This window comes from Centruroides sculpturatus, unplaced genomic scaffold, assembly GCF_000671375.1.
Source record: "Centruroides sculpturatus isolate CEXI.00-Female unplaced genomic scaffold, Cexi_2.0 scaffold403, whole genome shotgun sequence".
NCBI classification, from domain to species: Eukaryota; Metazoa; Arthropoda; class Arachnida; order Scorpiones; family Buthidae; genus Centruroides; species Centruroides sculpturatus.
This window is the reverse complement of record NW_019384751.1, coordinates 71428-91496: the sequence shown is the minus strand read 5'-3', so window position 1 is coordinate 91496 and position 20069 is coordinate 71428. Positions and strand designations below refer to the sequence as shown.

The window sequence follows — 20069 nt, the reverse complement described above, 5'->3', positions numbered from 1 at the left end:
GCTAGAAGAAAAGATGATGATTCACATTCCTTAACAATGTATATTATATAATTTTCTTTGAATTATATTTAAATATGTATCTTAACTTTTTGACTAACAAAATACTGTATAAAAAATCTTATCTTAGAGAAAGTTTTTAAGCATAAATACCATGATAATGATGATGAATATTTCCAAGGAACAATAACAACAATCCTATTTCCACAGGACCAAGCAAAATAAGTGTCATCTGGAGAAAATGCACAATTCCATGTTTCTCTGCCAGATAAAGTAAAAGTTCTTTGTGGTGGAATAAGTTGAGTTAACAAAATAGCTGGAGCTTCAAATTAAAATGCAATAAATTATTTTTGTTATAAATTAAGAAATAAATTTATAAAAATTTAAAGTAAATACTAACTAATGTATGAAATTAGTATCTATATATGCTAGCACAAATTAAAAATAAGACTCTAAGAAGTCATCAAGGTTATGCTCAAACTTTCCTAACTTAATCATCACAATAAGATATAAATTTCAATAGATTTTGGTTTTTCAAATTGGAGATATAATGTTAATGATATAATTAAGTTGTTTTTGATAAGTTCACAGATGAATTGTTTATAAAGAAACAACATTTTTTAAAATTGATTTTATAGTTATATAGAACATTGCTCTGAACAAAAAATTTTTTTAGATGTGGAAAACTGCACAAATATTTTAATTTTTCATCATTAAATTCATCAGTTGTTTCACATTTGGTTGGTAATATTGTTCAAACAAAGAAATTAAAAACACAACATGTTACAAATAGATTTCAATGCGTATAAATTAACACACGCATTTATCTACACCAGGGGTCACCAAACTTTGACCCACAAGGTCATCTCATCCGGCCTGCTGCCACGCTGTGCAACAAATGAGGTAAAATATAATCATTTATGAGGTCTTTTCAAAAAGTTCCCAAACTTTATTTATTACAAAAAAAATACTTCACTTACAATTTATTGGTCAGAGTCCCCTTCAGTGATTTAGTCTCCCCCAACATATAAACTTAATCCAAGGATGTTTCCACTTTTTGAAACAGTCCTGGAATGCTCATAAGCTCCTCCATCGAATTTTTCTCTATCTCTGGAATGGTGGCAAATCTTTTTCCTTTGAGCGGGTTTTTTAGTTTGGGGAACAGGAAAAAGTTGCATGGGGCCAGGTCAAGTGAGTAGAGTGGGTGGGGAAGCATAGCAGTCTTGTTTTTTGGCCAAAAACTCACGAGTTCTAAGGGACAAATGAGCCGGCACATTGTCGTGTGAAAAAAATCACTCGCCACTCTTCCAAAGTTTGGGCCGTTTTTGCCTGATTCTGTCTCATAGGCATTTCATAACCCTCAAATAGATAGTTATGTCTGGCCTGTAGGTAGGTAGGTATTCATGATGCACAAACCACCTTTACATTGAATAAATAGTCAACATCTCCTTAACATTTGAGCAAACTTGCCGAACTTTTTTGGGGGATGTTTCACCCACCCATTGTGAAGATTGCACTTTTGTTTCGATGTCATATCCATAATAACAAAAACAAAGACACTGAGTTCAGCGTTACACGCATGTAATGCTGAACTCAGTGTCTTTGTTTTTGTTATTATATATTAATTTGGTGTGTTAGTCATCCTATTGATGTCATATCCATAAACCCATAACTCATCACCTGTTATGATCCTGAACAAAAAGGTTTCATTCTCTTCAGCTCCATCAAACAGTTTCTAATAGACTTGAACTTGATGTTATTTCTGGTCTGCTATCATCGGGTGAGGCACAAATTTGGCGGCAACTCGAGACATCCTCAATTTTTCAGTCAGGATTTCAGAGCATAAACTAATCAAGATGCCACACTCTTCTGCAAGTTCCCTGACACTCAAACATTGATTTACATGAACGAGATTGTTCACTTTCTCAATGTGGTGTCATTAGTCGACATTGATGGTTGTCTGCAACTCTTGTTGTCTTAACTGATTGCTGTCCCTTTTTGAAATGGGTAAACTCATAACACACAGTATGTTTCATAGCATCCTCATCATAAGCCTTGGTAATCAACTCAAAAGTTTCCATGAAGGATTTCCAGTTTCACACAGAATTTCACAGAACAATGCTGCTCCTTCAAAGAGCTCATTTCCACAGATCTGGTTTTTCACTGAACGTCACAAATACCCATTCACATAAATGGCCATAACTAATTACCAAAACAAGATATCAACAAAAGGATTGAAGGAGGTTACTCAGGAGGTTTCTGCAAACACAATGCCTCCAAGTGAATTAAAAAATACCAACTGGAGGTGCGCTATTCAAAAAGTTCCCGAACTTTCTGAATAGTGCACTCATATATAGAATAGATTGATTTGAGTTTTTTCGGGTTGATTCTTATTGATTTTCATTGAATAAATTGTTATTTGATTTTTACTCAATTTTGTATATAGTTTATCACTAGAACTTTTATTAAATATTTGATTTGTTATTGACAAACTTTGTCATTATTTAATTTGGTGCACGCTTAAAGTCCAGGCCTGGCACACTAACGCAAATCCGCGTAAAGTACCCATTAGAGAATGGCTATTTCCAGCACACAGTTGTGTCAATAATCGTTGGAAACGTCGGAAAAATAATATAGTACTTTACAAGATAAACTTACTAGATAAAAAAAATTTAAATAAATGTAAGTAAAAATGCCAAAATTAGTCTAATCTGATTTTTGCATCTGAGAGTAATATAATTTTTAGGAAAATTGGTGAAATAAATAATTTGACAACTTTGGATATCAGAGTGCTTTTTGTGTACAGTAATACCCTGAGCTTGCGCGATAGGTGGGACTGAGCGATAACCGCGTAAGTAGAATTCACATAAGTCGGGGTATAATTTCGCAATTTGTGTAAAATCCAAGTTGGATGTATGTAAGCTAATAAATGTTCTCGTTAATCTTATCTTGTCTTTTGATTCGTTCACGGTTACAAGAAATCACCACAAAGAGTCTCTCGAGTCTCTGTAGATATAATAAACACAGAAATAAATAACACAAAATAAATCTTTCTACGTGTCAATTCCGCGTGACATGTCCGAACATGTAAGCCGAACAATAGTGTGGGGGGAGTGAGTAATTGAGAGTGGTGTGGTGCTCAAACAAAAGATGAATCGACGAAATTTGAAAATCGCGTAACTCCGGGTTCGTGTAAGTCAAGGATATTGCTGTAAGTACCTACAATGAAGTTTCTAAGAAAAGACATTACGAGCTTGCTGCAGCCATGTTTGTGTATTGATAAATAGATATATTGATTATCTTTATTTTTTGTGTATTCAGTATACTGTATTGAACAAAATAGTTATGCAACCCGCGCTCGTCATTCTGTCAGTTATGTGACCTGCTGTGAAAAAAGTTTGATGACCCGATCTACACAAAACACTATAAGTTTGCATATTCAATAGTAATTGTAACAAAATGGCTGTTATGGTTATAATACTATGCTGCAACAAAATTTACATATTTATCAGTATTTCAGTTATTGTGTCAGTCACACTACTGCATAGCTTACAGGAAATACTGCACATAAAATGAAAAAAATTTAAATTTGAATTGTTTTTTGAATCAGTTGTTTTTATTTCATGTCAATAATTCCTTTCAAACACCATGGCTAATAATACCAATGAGTTTGAGAGTGTTTGGACTAGAGAACTGTTTGAAGCTGAATGGTCAAATACAAATCTCAGCACAGGTTGTCCAGGTGTCATTGACTATCAAGTGAGTGTGTGTTTTGTTTCGCAACAAAATCAAATATACAATTAAAAATTGTTGCAAAAGAAAAATCAATACAATGTAAAATCCATTTTGTATGGGAATGTAATTAGCAAATGCCAATGATGTCATATACAGTACTAGCCGAGTGTACTCTTGATTTCAAAAAGATTTGCCACCTCTACTTTCAAACTGATGTAAGTGTTCCACAGAAAAAAATGTCAAAGTTCAATGTTCCCCTATTTCAAAAAGATTGAGAACCACATCTCTAGAAGATTCTAGATTCAGCAGATGTCTAACCTAAGTAGGCTCAACTAACAGATCAATCGAGGCCAGAATAAAAGAACATGAATATGACATTCTTAAAGGAAACTATAACACTGCCTTAGCCCAATATGCAAGCGAGTCCAAGGTGTCCCCATGTTGGGAAGATACAAAATTATTAATAAAAATATTTGATATACAAAAATTAAGAATAAGCGAAACCACCAACATCAATGAAAAAGCAAGCCAAGGGCTTTGCACTAACAACAGAGAAAGTCTCAGCATATCACAAGCTTGGCAAGAGTTATCTAATTGTACTTAATTCAATTAATAATTTTTTATTAATTGTCTCCATTTGCTTAATATTTATTACAGGTTTTTTTATATTTTCAATAAATAACTTTATTTAAAGTTATAAATCTCAAATTACAGCATAAGAAATTTAAATAACCTCAAAAAAAACTTGAATTGTTCCATTTTGGAACACAACATAACTCCTCCCAATTGGAACAGCTTCTAGCCTGCAAGTCAAACCAAAAAAATCTGTTAGAACTATAAAGAAGTGCTGGAAACATATGAGAAGGTGTGTTTTTATATATAATATAAAAATTCCAGCTTAGGGTAGAAGATTTAACATTTATTTGTAATTATCGAATCAAATCATCCATTTTAAAAAAATAATATACTTCAGGTGTGGCCAAACTTTTATCCCTTAGGGGCTACTTTTTTGGTAAAATATAGTCTGCGGGCAACTATGAATATAGGCAAACAATTTTAGAATTTTTATATGCGCATGCATTAACATTCATTTTCATTGTTCATCAGGATAAATACAAACAGTACGGGTACGTTGCACAGACAGTCTATTATTGTAAGAATAAATTACCAAATTAAGATTTTTAAACATTAATTTAAGTGAAAGCAAATTGTTCAACTTTAGCTTCGCGGGCTACTTTCAAAACATTTGCGGTTGACCGGTCAAACGCATGTTCTATGTGTTGGCCATCTTGATATACATTATTGTCTATGTGTTGGCCATCCTGATATACATTATTGGATCCAAATGAAGAATAATTTTAGATTAATAATTGAAAATGTTTGAAAATCATATTTCATTAAACTTTGAACTTCAAGCAGTTATGTTTGTATTTTGAAGAATCTTAAAATGTATTAAATTAAATATTCAGATATATTATGCATTATTTAATTTGTTTTTACTTACCAATTTCATCTTTAGTTTTGCATTTGAAACTTGCCATTCAATATAAAAAATAAATAAATTTTCCTGTAAAAATATAAAAAACATTTGTAAAAAATAACACATCATAAATAGGAAAACTATATTTACAATAAAATTAAAATTTAGAATATATTTTTCATATTACATATCTCTTACGTGCAATCTCATTTTCACATTTTCATTATAATGTGATTTAAAAAAGTCAAAATAAAAATACTGAATTAAATCATTATGCACCTGCATTTATGATTCAACCGTCATATCTGCAGCCACTATTATAAGTGTTCAGTTATTTGAAAAGCTGCAGAATCCAAAGCATCACAAATGGCATTTCATCTAAGAAAATGAAATACCATTTTTGATACTTTGGATTCTGCAGCATAAACTTTTTTATCACAACTGACACTGATTTTATCACCATTTCTTCAACAAAATTAAAAATCATCAATCTACCAACAAGAACTTTAAAAGCAATAAGAAAAAGCTAATTCAGATTCAATTCTTGTATCAGTTGATTGTAAACTAATAATTTAATTAAATTATGAGTTACCAATTAGAAACATATATATATGTATATGTCATTCTAAATTTTAATTGGTCATTTTTTATTTTGGGAATACATGAGTTATTTTTTATTTTAGTCAAAATTTTTATAAGTAAACATGCTTTACGTGACACTTTCTTGAAACTAATTAATCACAGTAATGCAAGGAAATCTGTACCTGATATAATGAATATTTAATTTATTTTCAGGAGTTTTTTAAAAGATATACAAGTTGTTTATATGCAACTTCAAGACAAACTTGTCAGTATAGTGAAAGAACATGTACAGAATTAAGCAACTGATAGAATATTGATATTTTTAAGACAAAGTTTAAAATATAACATTAATAATCAATGCAGATCTAGAGGGGGCACAGGATGACGCTGCACTCCCATTCCGGGGATTGGTAATTTATTATTTTAATATTATAATATATTATTATTTCTTTGGTCCTTCATAAATGTAAATTAAAATGTAAGAAAATGGATTGCCTTTCTTTTGCAGTTATTTATTTCTGATTTTCAAAAAACTCAATTATAATCATAGTAAATTTTCTCTCCCTTTGTTTTCACAATGACAATTAAGTGTTATTGTAAATACTTCTACCAAAAGTATTTACTCATTTACATATGATGCTAGACCAAATTGATCATTAAACTTACAAAATTTAAAAAAATTTTTAAAAATAAACAATACATAAAAGTGTCTTTTAACTTTGTCCCTTTGCACAAACATGAGGAAATTAACAGTTCCATGGGAGTCGACCTTTTCTTTGAGGCTACCTGTCTGCCTCAATATGTAAAACATTAAAAACATCCCTCTGGCAATGACACAATTAAAAAGTAATAAGAATTTTTCTTAAATTGTGTAACTTTAACTTATTTGTCATGGCAATTTTTATCAAATTGATCATTCTTCATATGATATATAAAACAAGCCCTTAGAGTACATGACAGCAAGTACTGCATAAAACAAAATTACGTATAAATTTATGCTCCATTCCAACTAGCCCTGAATGATTACCTAGACCAAGGATGTCCAACCCACAGCCCACTGCACCAGTGGCGTGCCGTCATTAGAAGCGGTGGAAGCACCACTTCTCTTGTATTTTATAAAAAATAAATGCATATTAATTTTAATTATATGAAAANAAACAAAAAATTTTTTTTTTTTTTTTAACATGACGAACACGATAACACCGACCGACATTATATACTAGCGTGACACAAACCAAAAACAAGCTAAAAACTTTTTATACATTCTTGAAACCGTGTCGGTGATTATTTTTGTCATTTTGAACACCATATAGTGTAAATACACTAACACTAGGCAATCTTCATTTTAAATTTATTCAATTTTTAGTGAACTAAAAGTTGAATAAATTTAAAATGAAGATTGCCTAGAGTTCGTGTATTGACACTATAAGGTGTTCAAAACGACAAACTAGGAACTATAAATAAGCAACATTCATTAACTTTACTTTTAATATTTATAGCAAGATGACAGATCCCCATACAATGGTATATCAATAACCATATCAAATGAATGACAGACTGAAATAAAAGGTGACACACTGGATACCTTAGGATTGTGCAGACCAATGAGACTTCTACAAGCAGATTGTAATACAGGCCTTTGGAGTTTTTAATGGTGTTTCATTTTTCTTGCACCACAATCAATTTTGGCTGATGATGTTATAAATCAGACATGGGCAAATGCAGCTCTTTTGGAGTTACATGTGGCTCTTNGGCTACTTTCAAAACATTTGCGGTTGACCGGTCAAACGCATGTTCTATGTGTTGGCCATCTTGATATACATTATTGTCTATGTGTTGGCCATCCTGATATACATTATTGGATCCAAATGAAGAATAATTTTAGATTAATAATTGAAAATGTTTGAAAATCATATTTCATTAAACTTTGAACTTCAAGCAGTTATGTTTGTATTTTGAAGAATCTTAAAATGTATTAAATTAAATATTCAGATATATTATGCATTATTTAATTTGTTTTTACTTACCAATTTCATCTTTAGTTTTGCATTTGAAACTTGCCATTCAATATAAAAAATAAATAAATTTTCCTGTAAAAATATAAAAAACATTTGTAAAAAATAACACATCATAAATAGGAAAACTATATTTACAATAAAATTAAAATTTAGAATATATTTTTCATATTACATATCTCTTACGTGCAATCTCATTTTCACATTTTCATTATAATGTGATTTAAAAAAGTCAAAATAAAAATACTGAATTAAATCATTATGCACCTGCATTTATGATTCAACCGTCATATCTGCAGCCACTATTATAAGTGTTCAGTTATTTGAAAAGCTGCAGAATCCAAAGCATCACAAATGGCATTTCATCTAAGAAAATGAAATACCATTTTTGATACTTTGGATTCTGCAGCATAAACTTTTTTATCACAACTGACACTGATTTTATCACCATTTCTTCAACAAAATTAAAAATCATCAATCTACCAACAAGAACTTTAAAAGCAATAAGAAAAAGCTAATTCAGATTCAATTCTTGTATCAGTTGATTGTAAACTAATAATTTAATTAAATTATGAGTTACCAATTAGAAACATATATATATGTATATGTCATTCTAAATTTTAATTGGTCATTTTTTATTTTGGGAATACATGAGTTATTTTTTATTTTAGTCAAAATTTTTATAAGTAAACATGCTTTACGTGACACTTTCTTGAAACTAATTAATCACAGTAATGCAAGGAAATCTGTACCTGATATAATGAATATTTAATTTATTTTCAGGAGTTTTTTAAAAGATATACAAGTTGTTTATATGCAACTTCAAGACAAACTTGTCAGTATAGTGAAAGAACATGTACAGAATTAAGCAACTGATAGAATATTGATATTTTTAAGACAAAGTTTAAAATATAACATTAATAATCAATGCAGATCTAGAGGGGGCACAGGATGACGCTGCACTCCCATTCCGGGGATTGGTAATTTATTATTTTAATATTATAATATATTATTATTTCTTTGGTCCTTCATAAATGTAAATTAAAATGTAAGAAAATGGATTGCCTTTCTTTTGCAGTTATTTATTTCTGATTTTCAAAAAACTCAATTATAATCATAGTAAATTTTCTCTCCCTTTGTTTTCACAATGACAATTAAGTGTTATTGTAAATACTTCTACCAAAAGTATTTACTCATTTACATATGATGCTAGACCAAATTGATCATTAAACTTACAAAATTTAAAAAAATTTTTAAAAATAAACAATACATAAAAGTGTCTTTTAACTTTGTCCCTTTGCACAAACATGAGGAAATTAACAGTTCCATGGGAGTCGACCTTTTCTTTGAGGCTACCTGTCTGCCTCAATATGTAAAACATTAAAAACATCCCTCTGGCAATGACACAATTAAAAAGTAATAAGAATTTTTCTTAAATTGTGTAACTTTAACTTATTTGTCATGGCAATTTTTATCAAATTGATCATTCTTCATATGATATATAAAACAAGCCCTTAGAGTACATGACAGCAAGTACTGCATAAAACAAAATTACGTATAAATTTATGCTCCATTCCAACTAGCCCTGAATGATTATCTAGACCAAGGATGTCCAACCCACAGCCCACTGCACCAGTGGCGTGCCGTCATTAGAAGCGGTGGAAGCACCACTTCTCTTGTATTTTATAAAAAATAAATGCATATTAATTTTAATTATATGAAAATAATCACACAATATTTTATTATAACTGCATTATGTATCTTATTACAAATTTCTATACTACACGTGAAAAAAAAAAAAATCACTATTGTATATTCGAATATTAGTGGCGGAGTGAAAGCACTGTATCGTCAGCAGATCCAAAAAGCCAGATTTGTGCACGCACTTTACAGAGCACCAACCTCACCTGGTTTAGCCGGTGGAAGCCTACGACCTTGGGTCAATGCTAGACATATAACGCTTCCAATTGTATCCGGGACCGGTTCTGGGCTGTTGGCTGCCCGCCTGCTAGATATTTGGCCGCCCTTGCCCGCCATTGTCACACGTAACAATGTTCCAAAAAATTTTCCGAAACAACGGTTAATTCTGGAAATTCGAATTCACATAGGAAATTCCATAGTGCCTGAAGAAGAACCACATTAGGTTCGAAAACGTTTGCAAAGTCCTCTGTATTGGAGAAGAAAAATGCCGGTTACAGGCAGTGAAGTTGGGTAATTTATCTATTCTGGTGTTAAAATTTCTGTATAGTTTAAAATAATAGTTAACAGTATAGTGGCACAACAGGAAAAGTTATTACCAAGCAAAGTGTAGGGCCTTTGTATGTGTTTCAAACTGCAAGGTGTCGCTTGGAGAACAGGTATGTACAGACCTGAACAAGACCTTTTGGACAATGGGTGATTTTATTGTGCAAGATGCACAGATTATTGAAAGAGTGACCATTTCTCCAAAAAATTATGTTGTAGAGATAATCAGTAAAATAAAATAAAAATGATATTTTTACAATGTCTCTGACCAAGAAAAATGGTAGAGGATGCTTTAGTAGTACCGGTTAACCACTTTTGTTACCATGACTCCACTAGAGCAACCACATGGTCCAAGGATGTGCTCAACCTCATGTACAGCTTACTTGAATCATTAAAGTTTTTATTGTTACACTTACAGTTGAATCAAACTTCATTTCTTTTTATAAATATCAAGCTTTATAAAGCACAGATCTACAAATTAGTAATTGGTAAGCCAGACAATTCAAACAAGTAAGTTTTAATCAACTTTCTAACAGACAATTGACTCAAAGTATCACCATTTTGGTCAAACAATCCAGAACTTTGGTTCTCAAACATCGAGGTACAGTTTACCCTTAATAAACCACAGCTGATTACAAATGACACCAAATTCGTGTACCTGATATCAAAAAACTAGCACAAGTAAACTGGAACTATATACTAAACACAAAAAAACATTTGAACATTAAAAATTTTTGTTCAATTACTGCTGGAATTAGTATTTAGGTGTTTAGGTGTGTACCTGATATCATTTTACTCCCATTCGATTGCATCAGAGGTATAAGAAATATTAGTCCACCTGCCAATGGACAATAAATACAACTGTAGGGCAGAGGGCAGCACCTCATGACTTTTGCCCTCTGACCTCACTTTGCTTCCGTTCTCCAATGAGGAGAGACAGTTTTTCACTTTACATTAGTCAACTTTTTGGAGTTGATAGCTGTGCCAATCTTGGATTCGTATTATATCTCAACTAGGGATTGCAACCCAGCAGTGTTTTCAATCCAATGTGTTTTCAATCCAATGTGTTAATTGTACAATTTTTTAGTTTTCATGTATGTCACGGCCGAAAATCCGCTCTCGCAGAGGTATGTTGTGCAAAATGGTAGTAAATATTTTATTGCCGCTTCGCCGACACGATAATAATGATGATTGTTGTGTTATTACCACTTTTTTTGTTTGTTGTATTATTATTATTATTATCGTGTCGGCGAAGCGGCAATAAAATATTTACTACCATTTTGCACAACATACCTCTGCGAGAGCGGATTTTCGGCCGTGACATACATGAAAACTAAACATCGTCACCGACTTCAACTCGAAGATAACTCGAGACTGAAGCTGACCAAAAAGCAACCTGATTTTACAAAGTTGTGCAAAGATAATCGTGCACATTTGCCACATTAAAATTAAATAACCTTATGTTATTTTCATTATTATTGGAATTGTATTTTAAAGGTAATAAATGTAAAAAAAACATTATTCTATTTATCACTAGCTGTCTACCCACGGCTTCGCCCGAATTATATCGAATTTTCTCATTGGAATAAGATATTTTCTCGCAGTAAAATGTAGCCTATGTCCATCTCCAACGTGTACGCTATCTCTGTGCCAAATTTTATTAAAACCTGTTCGGTGGTTTAGACGTGAAAAGGTGACAGACAGACAGAATTACCTTCGAATTTATAATATTAGTATGGATTAATATGAATTTCTGCTATAAAGGGTACGCAAGTTTGAGCTCTTTCTTGAAGTGGTACGCAGGAAAAACTAATTGGGAACCACTGGTCTAGAGCATGCCTGGCATGTCAGAAATCAAAAATCATTTGCCATACAATATCAAAGCATGGAAAATTTTCTTTGCCAAGTGCTCATTTTCACCATATTCACATTGATTTAATTTGACCATTACCATCTTCTGAAAGTATTTACTTACATACTTACTGAACAAGATGTGATCACAAGCAAACAATCAGAATCAGCAGAAAAAGATACAATAAATGAACTGGAAATAAAGGGAATGAACTGGAAAAAATAAATAAAATTATAAAACTAAAGTGGCACAAAGCAAACTTTTATAAAGTGAAGGATATCTATATTTTAATAAACCATAAATATATATATTAGTTCTAGAATTTTGATAGGAAATCCTATCCAGTGAAGTGGTGAGAATTTGTTCTTTTCAGTTAAAAAATTTTTTGATGTTTTTTATTCTATAAGCTTTTCTTAGAATATCACTTTTAAATATTTTGAACTGATGACGGCTCAAAAATAGCCAAAAATATTTTTAAAATAAATAAAACCTATTTTTAATTGCCTTAATAAGTAGTGATGAAAAGATCTATATACATGCTAACATATATTTATACATGAAAGGTGCTCTCTTGGAATCTCTTCTAAAGTATTGGGTTGTTCGGAAAGTAAGTATGTTTTTTTATCTGTGGAAAAAGACAATGTTTTTATAATAAATAAATATTTTATTGAATTATATATCAACCATTTTGGTCAAATATCTGTTGTCATCGTTTCTGGTAGTAGCATGATTTCACATTCATAAAAGTTTTAGTCGTTGCTTACAAAAAACTGATCCAAGTGATTTTTGACATTGACATTTCAAGTAAATGTCTTACAGTTAAAAAAAATTTGTATAGACTGGAACAAGTAATAATCCGAGTGTGCTCGATCTGGCGAATATGGTTGGTGTGATAGCTGTCCCATCTAAGTTATAACAGTTTCTAACCAGTTACCAAACTTGTGTGAAATTTGACATTATCGTGGTAAAACATAATGCCTGTTTTGTTGATTGATTCTGGCCACCTTTTCTATTTGATGATATTACTCAATTTATTTACTCGATGGCAGTTACACTTTCGAATTGTCTGGTAAAAGCTCCAAAAACAAATTTCCTTAAAATCCCACCAAAGAGAGCATCTCTCTTTAAGAACATGTGGAACCCATATATCATGATTTGAAACAAAACCAATTTGTTCAAATAATCATAAACAGTTCAATTTGACAAATTTAATCTCTTAGTGATTTCACATGTTGTTATTCAGCAGTTTGCTTCAATCAGTACCTTTATTTTGTTTTCATTGGCTTCAACTGGCCATCCAGAACATGGTGCATCTTCAATATTGAAATTGCCAGAATGAAATTTTGTAAACCAGTTTTGGCACTATCGTTCTGTCAATACATCTTCTCCATACACATCACACAATTTTTTTCTCACTTGAACAGCATTCTTACCTTTTTGGTAATAAAAGAGCAAAATATGCTGAAAATGATGCTTTCGATCTTCCATATTTGATGGGACACAAAAAATAAACAATTGCACAGAATCAAACAAACTTTTTTACAAATAAGCCTTAAAATGCTAGCTGTCAAAATTAGTGATGTGCCGGATCGTTAAAAATGTATATCTGCGGATAAGGATACAGATACGGATCATTAGTGTCTAAATCCGCGGATACGGATACGGATCTCAACTTTCGTACTCAGTCGGCACTGGTGCATGTGACCTTGGACCAATAGTTGACGCTTTGCATTAGTAACACGACCTGTTTTGACTTGCACTGCATATGTTTTTGTTTATAGTTTAGTGTGACACAGAATAGCATAGATTACATTTGTATTTTTGGAGAGTGTTGAGTTAAATTAAAATAAAAACAATGTCGACAAAAAAGCTTAGTAGTGTAATATGGAAATATTTTACGATAGTAAATGAATTTTGCATGATAAAATTTTTGCAATGTGAATGTGCCAAATATGTGATTTTAAGAAATAAAAAGTGATCTGAATTGAAGTTATTAGTATTTTATTGCTACCTATCTTTAAAATTTCATATAAGTAATGAAATTCATTAAAATAAAGATCCGTTAAAGATCCGCTAAAAAGTAATGGATACGAATACAAATCTTTTTTTTCCCTCAGATATCCGCAGATACGGATACAGATACTGATATACGGCACATCACTAATCAAAATATATAATAATAATATGGTTTAGAATGAAAATGGCGGGAAAAATACGACTAACCTGTCTAGTGGAAAAAAAAACATACTTTCCGAACAACCTAATACATTTCCCTATATATCACAATATATTATACTGCCTTGAAACTATACAATTTTCGGTGAGCCATAGAATGAGTAAGGAGATGGATGAGATGTATTGGTACATTTCTGCATTGATTCATATTTTTTCTATCACTCAGCAATATAACCAATTGATGCTCGGAATCTTTTTATACCTTGCAATTTGTAATAAAATCTTTGGACATGTTCAAAATATAAGAGAGGTTTTGTATCAATGTTCAAATAAATATGTTTCCCATCTCTTTAACTTTAGAGTTCATTTTTCCATTTTTACAAAATACTGTTCCCATAAGATCTATTAAGTTCAATTCTGTAAATGATGATGTCATAAATAATATGGTCAAAATTAAAATTAAAATACATCATAATCATAATTGTTTGTTGGATTAAACCTATGATATTTTCCATTAATGTGAATACAGATGATTCTGACAATGTAAAAAATAGTGTTATTTGTTTATTTCTTCACTAAAACACCTTTTGCTAGTATCTCAATCTTTGTGTTACAAACTAGCTGTTACCCATGACTTTGCCCAAGCGGATTTTGCAAGCAAACACCATTTATATTCAGTATTTCAACAACCATAGTAATTGTTATATAACACCTACCACTGAGAACGATGATAATTGTTGAGAATCAAACAAACCGTTTTCAATTTGATCAATTTTCTGGAACATTTACAATCGTTCTATAATCAAACCAATATGAAATAACAAATTCAAATTTAAAATGGTTTGAACATTTGATTAAAAAATCAAAATATGTAAAAATATTTAAAACAATGTCTGAAATATTATCAACTTAATACACCTAAGTACTCAATGAAGACTAAACATAGTTGAAAACAAAAAATTGCATCTAAAATAGTACAGTAGAAACTGTTCTTCAGGTTAAGCCTTAATCCTTTCCCTCTCCCCGCGGGGGAAATTTTGAAAAATCCCTTCTTAGTGTGCGTTTTCATGACATACCCTAACACGTACCAAATTTCACATCTTTAGGTTCAGTGATTTGCTCTGGACAATGATGGATCAATTAATCAGTCAGTCAAGACAAGTAATTTTATATATTTAGATTAAACTTATAATAAAATTTAACATTAAATTAGTATTAACATAATATCAGCATTGATATTTTAATATCAAGTTAGGTTTAAAATATTTTACCATAATATAAACATTATTCAGTTTTACTATGTTCACAAATTAACTTTTTCTTTATTTCCAGCAGGGAAGGTAAACCTCTCAAAATATTTGTCATTTTGGTCGTTTAGTTGTTGGAAATAAAGAAAAAGTTAATTTGTGAACATTCATAAGGGATTCAAACTAGAAAAAATTTGTTATGTTATTATTTGGTTTAATAAAAATTATGAATGAACAATAAACATTTAAAATAAGCTTTATTATATTGCATATATTAGCAGCATTTTATTAAATAATGTCACATATCTGCATTATATTATTTGAGATATTGACAGTTTAAGAATGCAATGCACGAATAGTTATGACAACAGTTGGACAAAATTCACTTATTGAGAGATCACACATTATCATCATCATTGGCTGAGTTCAACAGAGTCAACAGTTGTAACTGAACAAAGGTGTTTCAATTGGTAGCTGTTACATAGTTACAACTGCCAAATGATGAACGATTTATGCATTGGAACAAAAAGTTTCAGGTAGCGATAGGTAGCATAAAAGAAAGATGCTACTAAATGTGATGTCAAAATACCAAACATGTTCCAAAAAGTGCTACTGTAGAGGGAGTTCAGCAAAAAATTATTCAACAGCTCCACAGCTGTTGAATAATTTTCTGCTGAATGCAGCATTAATTTTCATGTTCAATGATTAATTCTTCAAATAAATTATATTGTTAATATTTAATATTATTTCTATAGATGCTTCTAGTCATATTTAAACTGTGTTTAGCATTGCATATAATAGTAAATATCTTGATAATAACTGAAGAATACATTATATATGAATGTTGACAAAAATGCACTTTTGACATATTTATCTGCAATTCAATTATTTACTTTTGTGAATTCAAGTTTTCAGATAATTCCAAATTGAAATATATATATACATGTCTAATTAACTTCAATATTTACTTAATGACAAAAAAATAATAAGTAAATCACTTTTAACTTGGAATTAGCTGAAGAATCCATTTATTTATAGCACAACTATTACAATTTATAAGCGCAATTATAAAAGCATTACGAAATCACGTGATTAGATCATGACAAAATATTTCCTTGAAATTGAAATAATATGTGCAGAACTAAATCCCGCGTCTTATACTAATTTAAATTCTATAAAATAATGCCAATTTTTACTAACCGTTCAAAATTTTTTCTCGAAAATAATAGAAAAATAACTCCATTACTTAGCAACCAAGCGCGTGTTGTCGATTATCGTCTGTCAACATCGGAGAATTTTACGATTGGTTGATTTTAATGACGTCAATCTATATAAAATGAAAAACAGATAATATGAAATATATAAATTATTGATTTACGAAATTAACAATAATTAAAACAGTCATTAAAACAGATTTATAGAGATATAATTTTTATTTTTAATTCAGATTTTTTATATATTTGCCATGAACTATTTAAGTTCATAGAAAACATATTTTAGTTTTAAAAAATAATTTTCAAAATATGCAATTTTTATTACGATTTATGATAAATAAAAAATAAAAAATGTTTTAATATTAGAATTATTAATATTGTTCGTAATATAAATTAATTTTCATTAAATTCAACTACACGTAGCCTTCTAGGAGTGCTGGGATATCTTTATTTTCTCACTAATCTCGTACACACATACAGTATTTTCAAAAATTCTTTTAAAAAAAGCACTTCATTCTGAATATTACTTGAAATATGACTTGTGTACCGCTGAAACTGATTAGCTTTTTGTGACAACTCATTCTTATCTAATTGCTTTAAGGCCACGAAAACTCAAAAGGTCCAAAAATGCCCCTGACTGCTGAAAAGCAATGTGAAAGGACATCTATATCAAAGTCTTGTGAAACACAGTCATCCTAATATAATTTTCGGCATCCTTTTGAATTGGGTTAATTAGGTATCTGGGACCTCTGCGAGCAGCAAAACTATCTGCACTTCAATTTGATTGACAGATACCATGCTTCTAAAAATGTATTAATTCATTTCCTCTTAGTTTCAGGATATCAGGATATCTGTCCTTAGTTGATCAATGTTGTTCCTTTTCACATCTCATATAGTATCACGAGATTTCATTGCCAAGTTGATCTCGTGAATCATTGTGAGAACTTTAATCCGAATGGCTGACATCAGTACACATTCAAAGATTTCCAAGTACAGTAATTTCAAAGAATGCTATAGCTTCTCTACAGGCTTCAGTAGAATCCCTACTAACGAGATTCACAATATGATTGGCAGTTGTGCAAATTATACTCTGGAAAGTGAGTTTCCTCTAAATCTCGCAATGCAGTTATCATTCTTCTCCTGTAAGACAGCCTGCATACCACTGCGACTAGACGGCCGGCACCGCTATAATCCTTTGAGTCCCAACTCCAGCTTTATTTAGTATTCCTTCTTCATTCACACATTTCCAAGTATTTGAAAATATCTCCTATCCTCTCAAAAATAAAATATGTAGGCCTATAGAGGTTTACGGCTTTCTGGAACTTTTCTTTTGAGTTTATGCCGTTAAAATAAATAAATAAATTTGTCGGTTTTCTTTATTTAGCATTTTTTCCAATGTTACAAAATTTGGCTACTTTGCGCCAAATTTGGTTACCCCTTTCATTAGTTTGACGTAAAAAATATCATTTGGCACATTGACTACTTTTTGGGCTACATATTATTGATAAATATATTAGTCGAATAAAAATGCACTTTAAAATGACGTTTTGTCGTTTTTTATTAATTAGAGACCCACATAAAATAAATATTTGTGTTTTTCAAATAAATTTTTCTTTGCCTCCTTTATAATAAATGAATTTATGTATTTCTAAGTAAAAATTCAAAGTCAGAAGTAATTTTTTAAAATACTGTACTTTTTTTCGTGATAAAGTTTTAATTCTTATTATTATAATCTAGACATGTTAATCCTTAAATATAGAAGTATATTTAAGAATTGGGCCACAAGAATATATAATATGTGGCCCAAAACTCCATGACTTTTTCCAATGTGGCCTAGAGAAACAAAAAGATTGGATACCCCTGTTATATAGCGTCATCTCAGGTTAACGGATTCCTTGCCGAGAGAGACAGCTTACAATAGTATGCACTACTGGCGTGCCGTCATTGAAAGCGGTGGATGTGCCTCTTTCCTTGTATTTTCTAAAAAATAAATACATGTTAATTTTAATTATATGAAAATAATCGCAAGATATTTTATTATAACCGCATTATGTATCTTATTACAAATTTCTATACTACATGTAAAAAAAAAAACATAAGATTGCTATTGTATGTACGAATATTAGTGGCGGAGTGGGAGCGCTGTATCGTCAGCATCCAAAAAGCCAGATTCGCGAATGCGTTTTACAGAGCACCAATCTCACTAGGTTTAGCTGGTGGAAGCCTACGACCTTGGGTGGATGCTACACGTATTCCTCATCCAATTCTATTTAACTTGTAAGACCGGTTCTGGGCTGTTAGCCGCCTGCCCGCTAGATATTTGGACGCCCTCGCCCGATTACGTGAATCGCGAGTAGATTTATAACTTAACCCAACCGATAAGAATTTACCTGTATGTTTTTACGATAGTTTTCTGTATAGTTGACGGGAGTTTAAAAAAATCCGTTAAAATATTTGATATATTTATTCCGCTCTCCGATTTTATATTACTCACGGATTTCAATGTTAAACCAGTAATATTACGATTTCGTATATCCCATCTCTAAAGGGATATAGAAAAAAAACGTGTACAATTCTTGTATAATGTTAAAAAATTAACTGTTACTTCGACAGCGTCATTTACAACTAAATTTAATGAATGAGAAAGATACACGAGGTACAGAAAAAGCTCTAGAATTTATTTTCCTTAAATTTACGATTTATGTATCCGTTTGTCATAAAAATTTGTCTTTCCACTTTTTTCCCAAGACTACAAGTATTCGAGTACAAAGTAACTGGTTTCGACTTATTTCTACTTAAGAAGTAGTTAAATAATTAACTGGCGTCTAATTACAGAACGATTCCGTAGCCGTAGTTCTGGTTTTTACCACGAGATGCCGCTAGTGTCGTGAGGTTCGTATAACGTATAAGTCGTGCTGTACGGTGTGCTTGGAATTTTTTGTCGATATTTTAGCTTTAAAACCACACTTTATCATCGATAATTGGTTGTGAAGTATTCCCGCTACGTTGCTAAGAAATCGTTATGGAAAATATTGCGTTGGATATATTAGAAAATACTCGTTGTTATTGCGATAAGCGCTTCTCCTCAAAAGGAAATCTTACTAACAAGCGTGTAGGTTTAGAACATAAGCAAATGCTGGTGGAGGAAAAGTCTATATTCTGTCGCGAGACTTCATGTTCCGAAGAATTTTCTACTTTCCTTCGATTACGTGAGAATTTGGAGAAAGTCCTGTACCTGTACACGGATTTGCCTGTGAAATTGAGAAACTGAAATTCAAAACTATGAAGGGTAAGTAAATTCTCTTCTGAAATTTTAAAAATGCTGTATTTAATTAATATATCTTAAAATAATTGTTTTCGTGAATATTAACAGCTCATTCAGTAGTAATTAAAAATATTATGTACTGTATTTGACAGATTTCTACGAATGGAAAGCCACAGATAAGTTGAGAACCAACTAAAGTTAACTGTGTCGTACTGTCTAAAAATTCATGGAATTTATAAATTCTACTCGTGCGGCTCTGGCAC

General features: G+C 31.1%; 1 protein-coding gene across 3 annotated transcripts in view; it reads right to left on the bottom strand.

Moving 5' to 3' along the window:
* Nucleotides 1-16629, bottom strand: part of LOC111628584 (WD repeat and SOCS box-containing protein 1-like) — a 45988-nt gene extending 29359 nt beyond the window's left edge. The window contains exons 1-3 of one of the 3 annotated variants that reach the window (XM_023372407.1): nt 16528-16629; nt 7822-7884; nt 151-319 (exon numbers count right to left, since the gene is read on the bottom strand). In XM_023372407.1, the coding sequence (XP_023228175.1) occupies nt 151-319; nt 7822-7858 (206 nt within the window). In that variant the 5' untranslated portion in view covers nt 7859-7884; nt 16528-16629. Of the gene's footprint in view, nt 1-150; nt 320-5236; nt 5300-7821; nt 7885-16325; nt 16396-16527 lie in introns of those variants that run through there. The other 2 variants (XM_023372406.1, XM_023372408.1) reach the window with 2 other exon arrangements.
* Nucleotides 16630-20069: the final 3440 nt, after the last annotated feature.